At 38.7% G+C, this 17,570-nt stretch overlaps 1 protein-coding gene across 2 annotated transcripts in view; it reads right to left on the reverse strand.

The window, feature by feature from the left end:
• The window catches only part of ASB15 (ankyrin repeat and SOCS box containing 15), a 31,101-nt gene extending 14,009 nt beyond the window's left edge, over positions 1-17,092 (reverse strand). For both annotated transcript variants that reach the window (XM_057730179.1, XM_057730180.1), the window contains exons 1-6: positions 17,017-17,092; positions 11,904-11,976; positions 5,930-6,038; positions 4,294-4,346; positions 4,076-4,207; positions 2,808-2,966 (exon numbers count right to left, since the gene is read on the reverse strand). In XM_057730179.1, the coding sequence (XP_057586162.1) occupies positions 2,808-2,966; positions 4,076-4,207; positions 4,294-4,346; positions 5,930-6,036 (451 nt within the window). In that variant the 5' untranslated portion in view covers positions 6,037-6,038; positions 11,904-11,976; positions 17,017-17,092. The remainder of the gene's footprint in view (positions 1-2,807; positions 2,967-4,075; positions 4,208-4,293; positions 4,347-5,929; positions 6,039-11,903; positions 11,977-17,016) is intronic.
• Positions 17,093-17,570: the final 478 nt, after the last annotated feature.

The raw sequence follows: 17,570 nt of genomic DNA on the forward strand, positions 1-17,570 counted from the left end.
ACGTAGGTTCCACCACGAATGTCCTGAAGAAGGTAACCCAGGGAGAGTCCCTATTCTCCAGAAATGTGAGTGATGGGGGCTTAAGTGAACACTGCCATATTTCCTTCATGAAACTTCAGTCATACTTGATGTTACCATTTGGTATAGAAAAATGTTATTTCCAAATGTTGATTCTATTTTGACTCTGATAACTCAATGATCAAGTTTCTTTCCCACACTTTAGATATGGCTAGAGTAGAGAGACCAACGACTGAGACTTTGAAATGCATGTAAATGATTAACGCTCAGTTGTGGGAATTAGCAGTAAAGAAAATTTTAAATGAAGCAAAAGAAAACAAATGACTGATACTAGTGACTCAACTGTCCCTTAAGAATATAAGTGGATTGAGAATAGCAAGTAGAGAACCATTTTACATTTGCAGAGTGAGATGGTATACAAACCCTGGAAAAAGTGTATCTTTTTTGCAGAAATCAAAGATTGTCTATACAAACAGCAACAAATACATGCAAATGCTCCATGGTATATGTCTTTACAAAAATAACACATCACACTAATAGTGGCGAAGCAACCATAGGTGATATTCCATTTAGTGTCTGTAGAGCCTGCTCAGGAAAGGAGTTCTGTTCATTTATGAAAAACACCATGTTACTGTGACATAAAGGCTGGTAACATGTATGCAGAAAAAATCATCTCCAGTATTTCTGTTTTCCCTTTTCCTTTAGCAACAGAAACCCCCAAGTTTTAGCTGCTCACAGTCTATCCTGGTAGAGACTAAGTATCCCGGCCTCCCTTGCCCCTGTGTGTGGCTATGTGACAAAATGTGAACAGAAGTGCTGTGTACAATGTCTAGGTCAGCTTCTTAGAGGCCAAGATGTTTTCCCAAGGCTGCCTCTTTCCTCCTCCCTGCTGGCTGGAAAACGTAACATCTGAAAGTCTTGTGTAAAGGTGGCATAGCCACCCTGCCAACCCTAGGCCACTCCTGAAATGCTGTGTGAGAGAGGAATGAACTTCTTTCTTAAAGTCATTGCTGCTTGTTTGTTTTTTTGTATCTGTGTTTGTTTGTTTTGTTATGGAAGCTTTACCTGTACCCTAACTGTAATAATTAGATAGCTTGTCCAATCTAACCTGAATCTGGGAAGGCTGGAAGCTCTGACATGGGGCAAGAGTAAGTAAGAAGCAATCAGACCAGAATGCCCCCACGCTGTGGCGACACTGTTCATTTAATATTTTTGTCCAGGGGCGAAGGCCTGCCTGGGAGATGACCCCCTCTACATCCCCCAAGTCACAACTCAAGAGCAACTGTCTCTCTGGAAGCGTCACAGATTCACTACTTTCTTATTTCCCCAATTTACTGTGAACATACACCTCTGTCATAGCATTAATTAACACTCATTTTCTATTTCAATCATACCTAGACTCTCCTGCTAGACTCTTTGAGAAGAAGACAGTCATTCCATTCATCTTTCCATCCGTGCTGTCCAGCACGGCATCCGGCTTACTCTGACTTCTCAGTAAATGCTGGTTGCACTGATGTTGTTGAATTAACATTGTCAAATGTAAATATTTTATCGATGTTCGACTTGTCTAAGTTTTCCAATAATGAAATTCAGATCGTTCTTAAAATCCTAGTGATTTTTCTGTGGACAGGAGCTGTGGTATTGTGTTCTGGCTGTGACCACAGCTCGTGATGCTTTATTTGCTTCCTCTGTGATTGCTGGTGAATAGTCTCAGGGCTTCACCCCCACCTCCTGCCACACATACACTATTTCGTAGCATCACTCCTCTCCTGAGCAGCTACTATGGGGCAAAAGTTTTACATATTTATATTTTTCTCTAATTTTTATAACAATTCTGCATGGTGGGTGTCGTATTTCCACTTCATATACACGAGGGAACTGAGGCCCATGACTGCAATCACAGCTAGAATTAACATTCACATAACAATACTGTATTGGATATTTGAAAGTTGCTAAGAGAGTGGATCTTAAAAGTTCTCAACACAAGAAAAAAACAGTGTGTAACTATGTGAAGTGATGTATACTAAGATTTTTGTAATAATTATTTTGTGATATGTACATATATCAAATCATGCATACCTTAAACTAATACCATGTTATGTGTCAATAACATCTCAATAAAATGGAGAAAAAATAAATCCAAGGATCTCAGGTGCCAAAGCCCAAATTCTTATTCCACACCTATGTCCCTAAGAGAAAGAAATGTTATCTCTGGTCACTTGTAGTCAATCTCATCTCACTCTGCTGCTGCAAACAGACTTGCCAATTCTTATCAGTCAACAAACAGCAGGATACACAAGCCTGAGAAGAAGCTGATAGATAAACAACATCTTCAGGCTTACAGTCATTCCTTTGTTGTGTCACAGTGGCAACCCCCTACAGGTGCCCAGTGTTGCACCTGTGTGCTCAGAATCTGTTAGATCTCCTGCCTTCCAGTTTGGCTTCATAGTTCTGCTGTGGACCTGATGTCTCTCTTTGGAATTCCTTTTCTGTTTCTTTATTCAGGCTACAGATCACACATGCAAACTTCCTCACAGCTAGATCCCACTTGGAGAATATCCCATCCCTCCTGATTAATTGGTACTGAAAGAGCTTTCACATTTGACCTGTGTGTGGGATAGAAAAACAAAATCATAGGACAGGTGAAATGGGAGTTAAGGGAAGACCTCAGGGAATGGAAGGAGATGAGGTCCCATAATTTTAGCCAATACAGAGTCATTTCCAATAAATAAAGTATTAAATATTATTTGTCTCAAATTATAAAAGTTCTAGAAAGACGGATCATTTACCAAGCAGAAGAGGCGTCTCTCCTTTGTCATTTTTGGTGTTTGGCCACACTCCTTTCTCTAGTAAAGTTCTTACATTTTCCACCAGACCAGCTTTGACTGCCAAAGTCAAGGGTGTTTCTCCATCAGAGGTCTTGAACTCCCAGAGAGTCTTATAGGATGCTGAGATATGAAAGTATTGTGTAAGTTAAAAATCTTTACTTAAAGGATGTTATATAGATCAGAATCATGCAATATTATCTACAATAGATTGAACAAAGTCAAATGATGAAAAAGGGAAGACTAAAAAGAGTTAAGATTAAAGTCTAGCAAATGACAATGAGTAACAGTAGATGAGCATGGGCTGGCAAATCAAGTTGACAGCCAGCAAATCAACATCTATGTTTCAAGGTGCTTTAAAAAAAAAAGATAATGGGTTGTGAACTCTCATTTCTCAGTAAATTGTAAAACAAACCCCAATCCTTTGTATTATTTTTTAAACTGCATCTGAAATTAGGTTTTTATCAAATGAAGTCTGTGAATGTGGGAATGAGAAGTATTTGGATGAATGTATCCAGTCAGAATATGTTAGAAAAGAAATACCATGCTTAACATCATCTATATCTGTCTGTCTATCTGTCTAACTATGTATTTTTAACTTTTTTTAGCTGGCTGGCTAGCTGGATAGTTAACTCTCTAGTAGCTATCATTATCTCCTACAGCAGAACAAGGGCGCAACACTGAAGGTTGAAAAGTAGGGCACTGTCAAAGTGCTTTATAAAATGCTGAAATGTGAAACACACTGTGTTAGCACATCAAAATTATTATTAATATTTAACCCTGGGTAGATTTACCACAATAATTATTATTTGCATTATGAAAAAATTAATATAATATAAGGACAGATATTGTAAGTACTACTTGTACTAAATAATAATCTTTTGGAAACTACGAACTCAAGAGACAGTTCAAGATGAAAACAAAACCAACTTCGAAAGCCAAAAAGCTTTATATTTAAATCAATTAATTCATGCTGTAGACAAACTTTTAGGTGATAATCACATCTACCCACCAACCTGCGCCATATTTTTTGGAGGATGTAAAGGGTGAGCCCTGACCCCACAAAATGTGCTAATCTTTGTACTCAGTTTAAAACATGAGTACTGCCTTTTCCAAATTACAAATCATCTTTTTTTCTACTCTTTCATTTTGCTTGTTATGTTCATTGGAAATACTCCATAACATATACATTTTGGCTTCAGTTAGGTCAAGGGGATTTTATGTTCTCTTACCATCCAGGACAACTTCAAGTATTTGTTGAATGGGTTGAACAACAGCTTCATGCAGTGGAAACCATCCTTTTTCATCAGCTTCATCCAATGCATATTTGTATTTCACATACTCCTGGAGCTCAAGAATGTGACCTAAAATAAACACATGGGCTGATAACAAATCTCTTGGCCAGGTGGAATCTCCAGTCCATCCTACTGTAAGCCATACACCCATTTACCTTGCTTTATGGCCTCCACCAGCTTTCTGTTTTGATCACTTAATGGTATAAACCTACCAGAGAAAGAAAAACAAGCCATATTTATATTCATGGTATACTTCAAGGAACCAAAACGTTTATTCAGTTTTTGTGCATACTTTTAATAATCAAGATCTACAAGAAGTGCTCACAACTGATTTTATCTACTTTAAAAACATAACTGTCTAAAAGTCACATACAGAGTGTGTTTATGATACACTGGACCTAAGAACATCAGCGAAGATGGAAAAATAGAAGGTTAAAACATCGTCTCTGAAGTTAGCTGTGAAGCAATGGAAAGGGGGTAAACAACTGGAGTCAGAGTCAGAAGAGCTGAGTTCAGGTTTTGTGATTTTCGTGACCCTGGGGAGGCCAGTAGCCTCTCTGGATGGTGGTTCCTACATCAGTAAAATGAGGGGATTAAACAGGATGATCCCTAAGGCTTCTCCCAACTTTAAAAATTTTATGCTTATTGAAGGTTTGTTGCTTTGAACTTAATAATTGGTAATTAATGATTACTTTCTTGGGAGTTTATGCTACTCACTGCACGTTAGAGTCTTTAATCAACTGATCCTCAAGAGAAAAACAGGATGAGCATTTCCTGAACAAACTGCCAAACCCTGGGCCAGAAGGTCAACCCTCATGGCAGTTCTCTGGTGTGTGTATTTATTCAAAGGCAACAAAATATTTCATAACAAACTGAACTCTATTAAAGCAGAAACACCTGCTGGTATTCTAGGGTTGTGAATGCCTTCCTGGGAACTCTAAAATTCTAAAATCTGTTGGAGATAAGGGAAAAATTAAAGAGACTAGAAATTCAAATGTAGTATGTCCATTTTTAAGAGTTCAAAAGCAATAATTTTATAGCACTGAGTCTTTTCAAAAGCACTATTAAATTTCAGAATACAGGATTATAAATACTATAATAGAACGCAAAGGTAAACTAAAGTTTATTTTTGTCAAAAGTACAATATGTGTTGTTCAAGACAAAAATTTACTTTGGCAGTTTTAGACTCTATAACTCTTGCCAACACAAAACACCAATTTTATGTATAATTTTTTACCTGCTGTCACTTGAATAGTAGACAGTTAAATAGGTTCTGGTTTATATATTACTTTGTCATATGTAGTAAAAGCCCTCAACTCTTTTTCCATTTATTAAACTTATAGGCTAGGTGAGTTAGCATTATTCTTCATGTTTTACAGGTGCAAAATGGAATACATTTCTTAAAAAGTTTGCCTGTGTCCGTAGCAGAACAGATTCTGTACACTTATCTATACATTAGTCATATAAACAGTGCTTGCAAATTTGTTCACATTATTTGTTGTCCCTTTTTATTCCATATGAATTTAGGAAATAGGTAATCATATACAACCAAGTTCAACTGGGAATTTCCCATCTAGCTAATCTCCATATTCCACAGGGGACAGGGATTTGTAGATGATCAGTTGGCTAACCCTATGCACAGTAGCTCTTGCAATGGTATTAAATTCCTTGCCAGAAAAGAAAGGTAAGCATTTTGCTGGAGGAGGGGTCAGGAAATGTCATTCATTTCATTTTACAACAAAATGAAGGCCACGAAGAAGTTTTGTCAAGGACAGTCAATTTGAATGTTACCTTTCAGGGTAAAATACAGTCTTGCTGGCTTCAATGGACTCTTGAATACTGAGCTGAACATCGTAACTCGTAAGATGCTCTTCATCCGGGTCCTCATGAGCATCCATGACTGAATATAATTTTGAAAGATGCAGATTCTTATTATCAGCAAATGCCCCAGACCCGCATATAGAGTTAACATGAAAGATGCAAAAGGAAAAGCCAAAATGTGTTCACTTTTCCTCATTTAACAAACACACATGCAGTTAACATTTTAATCCACATTATATATATAACGCCCATTCTAACTTTTGAAACCTTTAATTACCTGCCCTTTGGGCATCTGCATTTTCTAATTTTTTATTTTCTTTCGAGTAATGACTACAGTTGGGCTTATAAGAATTACTTTTTCTACACTTCTGACACACTAATTTAGCCCATTGTTTTTCTCAAGACATTGCCCTATGCAGCACATTAGAAGTTTAAAACTCTGAGGAGACAGACATGGGTAGGAATAAAGAACAGTGAGCCTTTCACATTCTTTACTTTTTCTTTATTCTCTATCTGTGGTGTGCTTTTGTTTTTTTTTTTTTTGTTTTGTTTTGTTTTGTTTTCTCCTGATTTTGTCCTTCCTTCACACCCAAAATGGTTAGAGTTGGCTGCCTTGACTTGCAATTATTTTGGTATTTGTGTTCAACTCCTGCTACCAAAATCTATGCTCTTTGAGGTGAAGGGCTCTACCTCACTCATTTCTGCATCACCTATGACTCTGGAAGGTGCCTGGCATGGGGAAGCTTCCCAATGAACATCTGTTGAATTAAAGTAGAGAGAACGGAACGTCATAAATGTTGTGACCTAGCCCTGCCCTCAGGAAATTTGATAGAGCAAGTGGAGAAGACACGACGGAAACTATAAATAGAAGGAACTGAGGACTTTAAGCTCTGTTCTTCCTGAGAAAATACTGTCGAGTCTCACAATAAAGTGAACAGCTTTCAAAAGTTGAGAACTTTAAAACAGGAGAGGGTTAATCTGAAAAAAAAAAAAAAAAAAAAAACAGCCTTAGGCACTTGGAGAATTTCTTTACTGACCAGTTCAGATGGGTTTGATAGACCACATGGCTCTCTGGGTGCTCTGGGAAATCCACCTTTATGGACTTGTGCTACCTGCATTCCTGGCCATGAAAAGATGCTTTCTCATACCCTGGTAGAAGGGCATCCTTAATGCAGTTAGCGATGCTGGAACTATTAACATAAAGACAGGCGTGGTAAGGACCAGCTTTATCAAGTGAAGCTTAACTGTGGGAATTGGCAAACAATATGCAGAGTTTAAACGAACTCCTGTGTTTGAAGAAAAGAGTCAAAAACAGAGAGGCTTCTGGACTGACATGTCATTTATTGATGGCTATTTCAGTTCCCTCTAATCCACTTGTTTCAACCAAATCAGAGCCACCACGAATGGTTGTGCAGGGTGGTCACTACACAAGTGCTCCTGGCTGATGGAATCCAGCCAAATCTCCCCTCCTCGAGCTGTGCATGCTGGCAGGGTGCTATGCATGCCCCAAGGAAGTAGCGTCTTTTCTTCATTTGCACCAAAGTGCTTACAGCCTGTGGGATTCCTGAATTCTGCTGAACGTTTTTAACACCAGAGAGTTAAACAAAAAGAGGCTGAATTATTTAGTGTTTTAGATGATAAATGAGGAGAGAGAGACATGACACCTTTTACCATCCAGCCTTCCAGTCTTCCCAAAGTGGAAGGGCCTCAGGATTTGGTTACTCTTTCAGAAAGAATAGGGGTACCATGCCCAAGATGTTCATGAACTTCTATGTGGATACTATTTGGTCCCCAATTTTTTGTGGGTTTTTTTTTTGGGGGGGGGGTTTGTCTTACAGGGAAAGTTGTAAGGTCTGACTGGTCTCAGCATCATTTGAACAATTGAGATCAGGGCCATCTTTACTCCATGCCCAGACCAGAGACCAGCCCTCCTCTAGATTCTCCATTCCTTCCCCTGCACTGTTGTATCTATCGCAAGCCACTGCTGTTGACTGGCCCATCATCTCCTCTGAAGATAAACACAAAAATGTATATTATTTCTCATTATCTTATTTCTTCCAAATAGCAAATTAGAGGTGTGAGTGCTTCCCATGACTACTGGATCAATTGCTTTCTCTTATGTAGAGAGAAAGTTTATTCAGTATAGAAATCAAAATAGTTCTACAGCTAGGTTTACTGACCAATATGAAATTATTTTTGATTAGTGGTACTTTTCAAGCCAAAATGTATGATCTATGTAAAATTTTACATTGTCGCGTGTGTTTTCAAAGGGGAAATATCACAAACAGTATTCTGTGGGCAATTTCCTAAACACGGTCAACTTTTGCTTTACCTCTTCTCATTGTTCAAGGTTAGATGAGCTCAAACGTCAAGGACAGTTCTATACATGCTGATAGTCAAGGTCTCTGACCTGTGGACAGACTACACATGAACTCAATGGCACCATGATTTTATTGCTGCTTGTTCTGCACCAGTGGCCTTACTATCACCTTGAAACAGAAAGGAGAGAACAGTGATAATGTTTGGAGACTGTCCCTGAGGTGGTAACAGTGCTCCGCTAAGCACGTTCCCTCACGCCACGGTATCTCAGCAACCTCAAATAGACTCAAGTGGTATTTTTAAAAATTTACTGCTTATCTGTTCATTGTCTTTCTCCTCCTCCTAGAACGTAACCCAATAAGAGCAGAGAGTTAGTCTACCTTCAGAGCCTAGAGAAGTACCATCTCAAGGTATGTGGACCCTACATGTGTGTTGAATGAATGGATAAATGAATGGACAAGCTGACAAGTGAACCTAATATAACCTAGGGTCTGCTTTATGCTTAGAACTGACCATTTTCCTCAAGTATGGGATCCTTCTCCCAACTCAACAAATGTGATTGCCCACTCTGTGTTTGGCTTCATTTTCCTCCCTCCTGTGATTTTACGTCTTATTCCTCTTCATTCACAAGGCCATCCCAGCTGCTCCACCCTCACGGTCCCCATGGGCTCAAGCCCAGCCCGGCCGTTCCTCTGGTGGCAGGGCGTCCCTGCTGAAATTCTTCCATGCTCTCTGGCCCTCTTCAGCTGTGAATATCTCCAACATCTGGATTTACACTCATTTTGTATTCGCTTTGCAAGTTCTTCACATTTTTGTGTTTTGTACTCTCACCTGGACTATTAGTTTTCTGAGGGAAAAAAAAATCTTTTTTTCTTTGACCTTTCTATCTTTCCCCTCTACTTCTACTCCTAGTCAACTGTAGGAAATGGCCATATGGCCATTCTCAGTGGTCACTGGGAAAAAGTGGTTGACTCATTACTGGTGGACAAGTCCCGAGTCCTTTCCCGCAGCACGATTAGACAATGAAACATGGTACTGCCTGTTGCCTTTCTCTCTAATGTCACTGTGGCGATGGCAGCACTGCGTGGCTCTGGGATTAGTAATGGGATACAGAGCCTTTTGCCTATTTAGATCACCAGCTTAACTCTAAACCTGTTTGAAATTTGGGCTTCCAGTACGTGAGATACCACAGACTCCTTAGAGAACTGAGTCACTCTGTGGAAAGTTTTTTTTTTTTTTTTAAAGTCCTTTTAACTACCATTTAGAAGGATGTTATCTAAGACTCTTAACTGTTTTGTATCCCTAATGACAGCAGGATCTAAATGGTGAGGAAACTTACTACTACATGGAACAACCCCCATCTAAAACAAGCTGTCTCCAGCCTTTTCCTGAAAGCTTGGGGTAAAGTGAAGACTGGGGTGCAGATGCACTAAGGTGTCAAGCAGACAATCAAGAGAGCATCACTGGAACCGAACCAGAGACATCAAAATGCAATGAGAAGGGCAAGAGGAGATATATCTGTCTACTGCCAGCCTTATTTAAATTTATTTAAATAAAGCACCAACCAGGAGTCTGAGGAAAGGGCAAATAATACTTTGACATTTTTTAGGACCTATTCACAAGAGCCCCACTTCTCAGTCTAGATAATTAATTGACACTTTCTATATAATAGTTTGTCAGTATCGTTCTGGAGAAGCCCACCAGTGAGATTTATTTATTCTCCATAAGTAGCTGATTTACAAAATAATCGAGACAATCATATTGGAAAGTTAGCCTTTCATTTCAAGCACTGGTTAACCTCGCTTGGGGTCAGGAACACATTTGATGGGAGCGATGGATTCTCTCTCCAGAGCGATGCGTGCCCACTCAAAATTCTGCATAAAATTTTAGGGAATTCATGGGTCCTCTGAAGTCCATGTACCCCAGGTAAAGAACTGTTAAGTTAAGGATTTCCAAAGGCTAAATGTATTATTCATATATCAAGAATTATTAGTGTACTTTCAGATGGGCTGAGTAAAACCCTAGATTTAGATAATGGGAAAGGGGGAAGTTTGGTGATCATGTACGTTTTAGAGTAACTTTGGTAATAATAAAAATGGTGATTCTAATAATAGCCATAAGTTATTGAGTGCTCGCTTTGTTTCCAGCACCACGTAAAGCACTTTGCATACACTGCCTTGCTTTATTTTTATTATTTTTTAATATTTATTTATTTATTTGGTTGTGCAGGGTCTTAGTTGCAGCAGGTGGGCCCTTAGTTGTGGCATGAGAATTCTTAGTTGCAGCTTGCATGTGGGAACTTCCCTGACCAGGGATCGAACCCGGGCCCCCTGCATTGGGAGCGTGGAGTCTTAACCACTGCACCACCAGGGAAGTCCCTACACTGCCTTGCTTTAAATCCTCCAGTTCCACTTTGTAGGTATTAGAGATTCATTGTGCATATGTGGAAACTTAGGTTCTAAGAGGTTAAGAGACCCACCCACTGTCACGGAGCTGATAAGTAGAGTCTGGACAGAGCACAGTACCTTCATTTTTAATGTCTTTCTGAAGCTGCAGGAAAACAACCCACAGTCTGTTGTCCTTAAAAGAAAACACTCTGATCTTGCTCTTAACAGCCAACTCTTGATGACAATAACTTCCAAAAATAAAAAATAGCTTCCAGGGACACATCAATCTTTATCATTGGCTCTGTGCAATAAGGCTTTGTGTTGCTTAGGGTAGTCTGAGGTGTCCTAAACTTGCCTTCCTTTTGTACTTTTTGTCTTGGAGTCTAAACAGTACTGTCTAAATAATTGGATCAACATTCCAGTTGGTGCCTGACTGAAGTGGCCAGGGGGTTGGGACGATGCTGCAGGGTGTGACACAGGGGTGAACACGGGTATGTGATGCCTCTCGGCACTGAATTCTCTAAACCACCCTCAAACCACGATCCAGGCTGCCACCATACTGTTGATAAGTCTGTGAGGCCCCTCAGACCTTCCCTTGAAACATGGGAGCTCCCGAAGTTCGGGACCAAGGTCCTCCTTCTTCCTGGACCAAGACCAATATAACTTTGTTCCCTGTGAATTGTATGGTTGGCTTTTTTTCAATTGCATCCAAGTCTGTTTACATCATTCATGCACATACTCTGTCTTGGGCGTAAAAAAACTGAAACCATCTCCAAGGATTCTAAACAGGGCTGGCCTTAAGAGTTCCCGGAGTAGACAGGTGCTCCCATGATGCAAGGAAGGACTTTGTGTTCTTAACTATCACTCTACCCCAGCACCTGTCACATCAGTGTAATTCTGTTATATCAGTGAGAGATTCTGTCCTTTGGGCTTATTCTTCCATCTTCCAGTGTCTTTTTAAAATGCCAGTAGCACCATACTGGCCCCCAATGTATTGATAGAACCAGGATCTCCTGGAATAGTTGCTGAGGTTGCATGGGGTGGGGAAGATGGTAGAGGGTCTAAGTCTGAATCTAGTGGGAGGTGACAGGACTGGATAAGAAAACGGCAATACAGTAAAATTCGGTTTTCTTTATACAGGACCAGCCCAAATCCAAACACTCTGAGGTTCTGAAGGAGGTGCAGGTTCTGCTGTGTGGAACGGGGGATGCTGATATTGTGAGGAAATTTTCTTTTACCTTGAAACTGCTACAGTTCTGGAGTGATGAGCTCATCTATTGGAGGTCCCAGAGAGGATCATCAGGATTTGTCCTACAAGAGGAGTAGCTTTAGTTAAAAGGCATTTTCACATTTTGGTTTTGTTAAGAAAATACCGTTATTATATACAAGTCAATACTCATTTTTCTGCATTTTGACCTTCACTTGTGTAATTTTGCGGACATATGGAAATCAAAATAAATAAAATGTTGTTACAACTTTGGTTTTTATTTGGTGGCTACACACTTTTGCTTTTTCAAAATCCTGTAGCACAAAGTGGCAAATCAGATAAATGGTTTATTAGATTGATTTCAGCAACAGAGTCAACTAGTCCCCAAGGGATTTCAGAGAGATATAAAACTGTCAGAATTGGGTTCCAACCCATAGACACAGGTAACTTCTATTTACAAGTAATAAGTTACAGCAATTCCCTCTTTATGGTATTTGCCTTTTCTGTTAGAGAGAAATACTATGAATGACAAGGAGAACTAGACCAATTCAAATAGCATCTTCACTAACAGCACAACTAGTTCTGATAACACACACACACACACACACACACACACACTGTTTAGAAGGTGAATATTACTTTTATGTTGCCTCAAAGAGATACAACTCAACATTTTAGAAAGGATATAAAAAGGCAAAATGGACATATTGTCCTCTAGACACTAAGTATGATATCTGGTATGTAACAAGCATTCACTATTTGCTGAATGAATAAATAATTGAATGATCAAATATATTCTACTCTTAAAATTAGCAAAAGAATAGATTAACCTTGTGTTTTTCCTCCATGTCATACATATGTTTTTGCTAAAACTTCACTTCCAATTTTGGGGCTGCACTAACTGAGGCTTAATTTCTATGCAAATACACTAGTGATAAAAACTTTTCATGCTAGTTTTGCTTATCCTTAGTTTCATATTACAAATGAGACATTTTTACTCCCCACTACTGATTTGCAAGGCAATTTCAATTGTGACGTAGAAGGAGGAAGACCCATGCTAGCTTTTGAAAGTGACACACAGAATAGGAAGGAGCTTTAGGTTCACAACTATGTAGACTTCTAGGGGAATGTAAACAGAGAATGGAAAAGAATAGAGCAGACATGGCCCGAGAAAAGGCAAGCTATTGATAGATGTGCCCTTATCACAAACTGGTATGATGACATGATTCCTTTAAAGACATCCTTTTTGTCTGTAATTCTAAATCTAGGAATCTATCTTATAGAAATTCAGAGAAGTGGAAAAAGATTTATATGTGAAAATGTTCATCTCAGCCATATGTAAACTGCCAAAACATAACAATATAAAATGTCCAACAAGAGGGAATTTGTAGAAGATATTATTGTGCACCCAAGCTATGGAAAACTAGAGCTATTAAAATTCATATCTTTAAAGAACATTTAATGCCATAAATAAAATGTCATATATGAGAATGAGGTTCATTTAATCAGATATGACCACACACTTTGAGGGAACTAAGATTGATTTTACGGAGCCAAAGCTTACAAAGTCTTCCAGAAAACTGGCCTGGTATCCGGTTCACAAGCTGAGACTTACAGGTGGTGAGATAGGTCACTTCCTGGCAGGCCAGACCTTGGTGACATTGAGAAGAGAGGAAATTGCCCACATTTATAGTAAAGCAGGTGGACCCTAGCAGAGTGTCTTGGCTTGGGGAGGAGCAGAAATCTGAAAGACTGTTTACCTGAGTCACCCAAGCAAAGGCTTCATTACCTAAGTTATTGTGTCTGTCTGCATGAGACCAAATGTGTTTTCCACTAATTAGTGAGTAGTAGCTCCTAAGGAAGGTGAAGCCAGTTATAGATTTTTAAAGAGCTGCATTTTACTTACACAGTTGAGTTGTAGGGTGAGTAAAAAAGTTCTGACTACATTAATTAGTTACAATAACAAGAAAAATTAAATATCTTTAGACCTTAATAAAAAGTATTGTTCATATGTATGTATATGTGTGTTTGTACATATACACATATACAAATACATATATACATATACATATATTCTCTCTCTAAAAATATTTGTTCCTGAAATATTTGTTTCATTGAACAAGGCAGAAGTTCCTGTTTGATGCTCGTCAAATCTTTTTCCATCCAAAACTCAAACAATAATGAGCCATTGCATTTCTTCATATATTATTTTGAATTCATATACAGGCCATTGATTTCTTTCTGCTGGAGACAGTAGTTGAACCTGCCCTCCTGGCTTAGCTGCCTTATTAGCTGTGTCTGACGTGTTTCAAGGAGTCAACAAACATGACCTGTTAGTATTCTGTGACTGAACCCCTCTGGAATGGGGAAGTAGAAGTCTAGGGATTGTCTGATTGTTTTAGCTCTAGTCCTCGCCCTTAAACAGATACTCTGACACACTCATTGTCTCCTTCTCCTTCCTTTTCTCTAGAATAACCAGATTTCAGGGTTGACGTCCATTAGATAGCCCCACCCGTAAATTCCATTGACAAGATGCCCAGCAAGTAATTGTCGAGCCTCAGCTTGAACAGCAAAGTGATAGGAAGCTTACTATACCCCACACAGCCCTTCATCTTTGGTCAGCTTTAACAATTAGGAAATACATTTAAGGTGAATCCAGCTCCTCAAATCAGTATTCAGGACAGTAATCTTAGTTCTATTCCTTAGAGCCATGCTGAGAAAATGCTCTTCCTGTGTCACGTGAGGGCCCTTTAAGCATCTCTCAGGAAGCCTGCCAGGTCTCCACTGAGCCTTCTCTGCCCAGGCCTGGACAACTGTTCTTCTATGATGTGGGTTAACCTCCCTCCACCATGTTGCTTGCTTTCCTGTAAACACACTCGTTTATCCATCTTTTTTTTTTTTTTAAGAATTTTTAGTGATATATAATTGACATACAATAAACTGTATATATTTAAAGTGTACAATTTGAAATTTTTTGTCTTATTAGTAATGTATATATGGCAATCCCAATCTCCCAGTTCATCCCAACCCAACCCTCCCCCCCCGCCCCCACATTCCCCACTTGGTGTCCATATGCTTGTTCTCTGCATCTGTGTCTCCATCTCTTCCTAAAGGTGGCTCTGGACCATGGGCTCTGATGACAGCACAGCAGCTGTAGTCAGACCAACACAACATTAAGTAGGGGTGACCATGTCCCTTTTGCTAGGCACTGAAGATCTGTTACTTTGGCCCAAGTTCAGGTGAATTTGGGGCTATCATGTTACAGACTTGATTTGGACCCCTGTTGCCCTAAATTCTACAAGTCATATCCCCCCCTCAAGCCCCACCCCCCATGTAATTGCTGTACAATTCTGTACAGGACTCTTTAATCCTATTACATTTCTTCCTTTCTTTTAGATTTGACCTTTATTTCAGTCTGCTAAGAGATGATGCATTTTCTATCCCTTCAAGTATTGTTCTATTTGTATATCTTCTATATGTCTACCTGCTCCATGAATAATGACAAATGTTGAACAGAAATTGGCACAGGACAGAGGCCTTCAGGTTGACATTGATCTATTATTTAGCACCCTTCAAGAAAAGCTGTTTATCCAGTTACAAATCCTCCCAAAGACACCACCATTTAGTATTAATGTCTCCTTCTTGATAACAAGACCATCATCAAGAGATACTGTCAATATCTTGTTGAAATACAGATGTACGCTATCTACTGCATTCCCCTTTTCCACTAAGTTATAAAAAGACAAAGGAGAAGCACTGACTAACCAGTTCTCGGTAATTAATATTATTTTTCCTGAGGATTTTCAGGTCATCCTATTCGTTCATTCAAAAATATGTATTCAATGCCTGCTATATTCCAGGCACACTGATAGACACAAGACAATAGGATCCATGCACTAAGGTGTTTGCTGCCTTTACATAATGCATTCTAGACTCTTCGCCAGAAACGATATCAATATCTCCCCTCCCATCAAAGGTTTAGCAGAGAGTCATGCACACAGCAGGTCCTCAGTAAATAAATGTTTTATCGAATTTATGAATTTTTATAAGTAACATCTATTAAGTGCCTTACTGTGACATGCATTATGCTAAGTATGTTAAATAGATTGTCATATAATTTCTATAACTGAGGCACACAATGGTTCGGTAATTTGTCCAAGTCTGAACATCTACTGAGTGGTGGAGATGTAGATATAAACTGAGGCACTTGACATGAGAGGTCACACAGCTTGACCCCTGTACTATAACTGATGGAATTAATACAAAAGGGTCTCATTTCATAATCAAAATATTCATAAGCCTCAGAAATAATTTTCTAAAAGTTGAAGCAAGTAACTAGCAAACCTATCAAACAACTCTAGTAGAAATATAAATATTCTAGGTAATGTTTATTTCAAAACAAGGTATTCCCATAAAAACAACAAAGTGTAGAATTATGATACTTTATGACAACAGCATAATGTTCTCAGCACAAAGCAGTGTTAGGACTTCCTCAGCCACATTACTGCTATTTCACAGAAATCCTTTCATTTTAGATGTAGACTGTTCCACAGAACTGATCTGTTTATTTAAGAGCCAGATGGGGTTTGTCTCAGATAAATTCTAAGGATTTTCCAACCTCAAGATCTTATGATTTAATTTCCAGAAGCAAATTTCCAATTCTATTGAATTCCCTTTTTTTCATCTGACAAGAGAATTTAAAGGAATTTTTTCAACCTAAATATTAAACATTCACCTTTTGTTATAAGTTATTAAAAAAAGGCTTGATGGAAATTTATTTTAATTATTCACAAAAATCATTGAATTTTTTCCCTCAGATACCACAGCTAGCTAAGACGTTCCATAGTGCATATATTTAAACTTTCTATAAGCATGTTCATTCTTGACCTGTTTTTCTCATGATACTATTTTTTATTAAGCTTAATAACCCTGCAATAGAGTTAATATTCTGTAAACAAATGAAACAACCCTGGCTTTATTGAATAATTAAAAAGGCCCTAGACAGGCAAAGCCACAGGTGATCAATCAGAAAGAAAGTAATGAGAAGTTATCACAAAACATGTTTCCATCTCTTCAAAATATTCCCAATACTAAACTAACGAAGCTAGTTGGTGAGGAACAGATCAAATATTTCATAATCTCACCTTTTGGAATGATCGTCTTGTCACTCTTATCCAGGGCCTTGCCTTCCTAAATCAGAGGAAGTGCCTTGGAGCCAATGTGCTCCTCTGTGTATCTAAAATTAAGTACCCAGTTGGTGGCTAAATTAGGATCTGACCTTGTACAACTGAAACACGAGCGATTCCTGGCACATCGTAAAGTGTTACCCACGACTTCTCTGGACCCTCATCAGAAGAAACACATGGCCTCAAAGGTATAATAAGATTATCTGGGTCCTGATTGGTTCAGAGAGCTCTCATGAAAACAAATGATCTGCCAATCCAGCCATGATGAGGGTCCTGCTGAACGAACAAAGCAAAACCATTTAAGTAGAATTTAAAAATAATTTTAAATCAGTTGTTCAAGGGACAAATCTGTAAGTGTCTGCACCTGCAGATCCAATTTCACTTTTAGTCCATTTTAACACACACTGTTTCTCATTCTTCATCATTTAGACTCATGTCAAATCTCATTAAATACAATCTTCTTGCAGGAATTTACTGTTTTTCTTTTGATTTGTAATTCATAGCTGCCAGTC

This window comes from Hippopotamus amphibius, chromosome 4 (genome assembly GCF_030028045.1).
Source record: "Hippopotamus amphibius kiboko isolate mHipAmp2 chromosome 4, mHipAmp2.hap2, whole genome shotgun sequence".
NCBI classification, from domain to species: Eukaryota; Metazoa; Chordata; class Mammalia; order Artiodactyla; family Hippopotamidae; genus Hippopotamus; species Hippopotamus amphibius.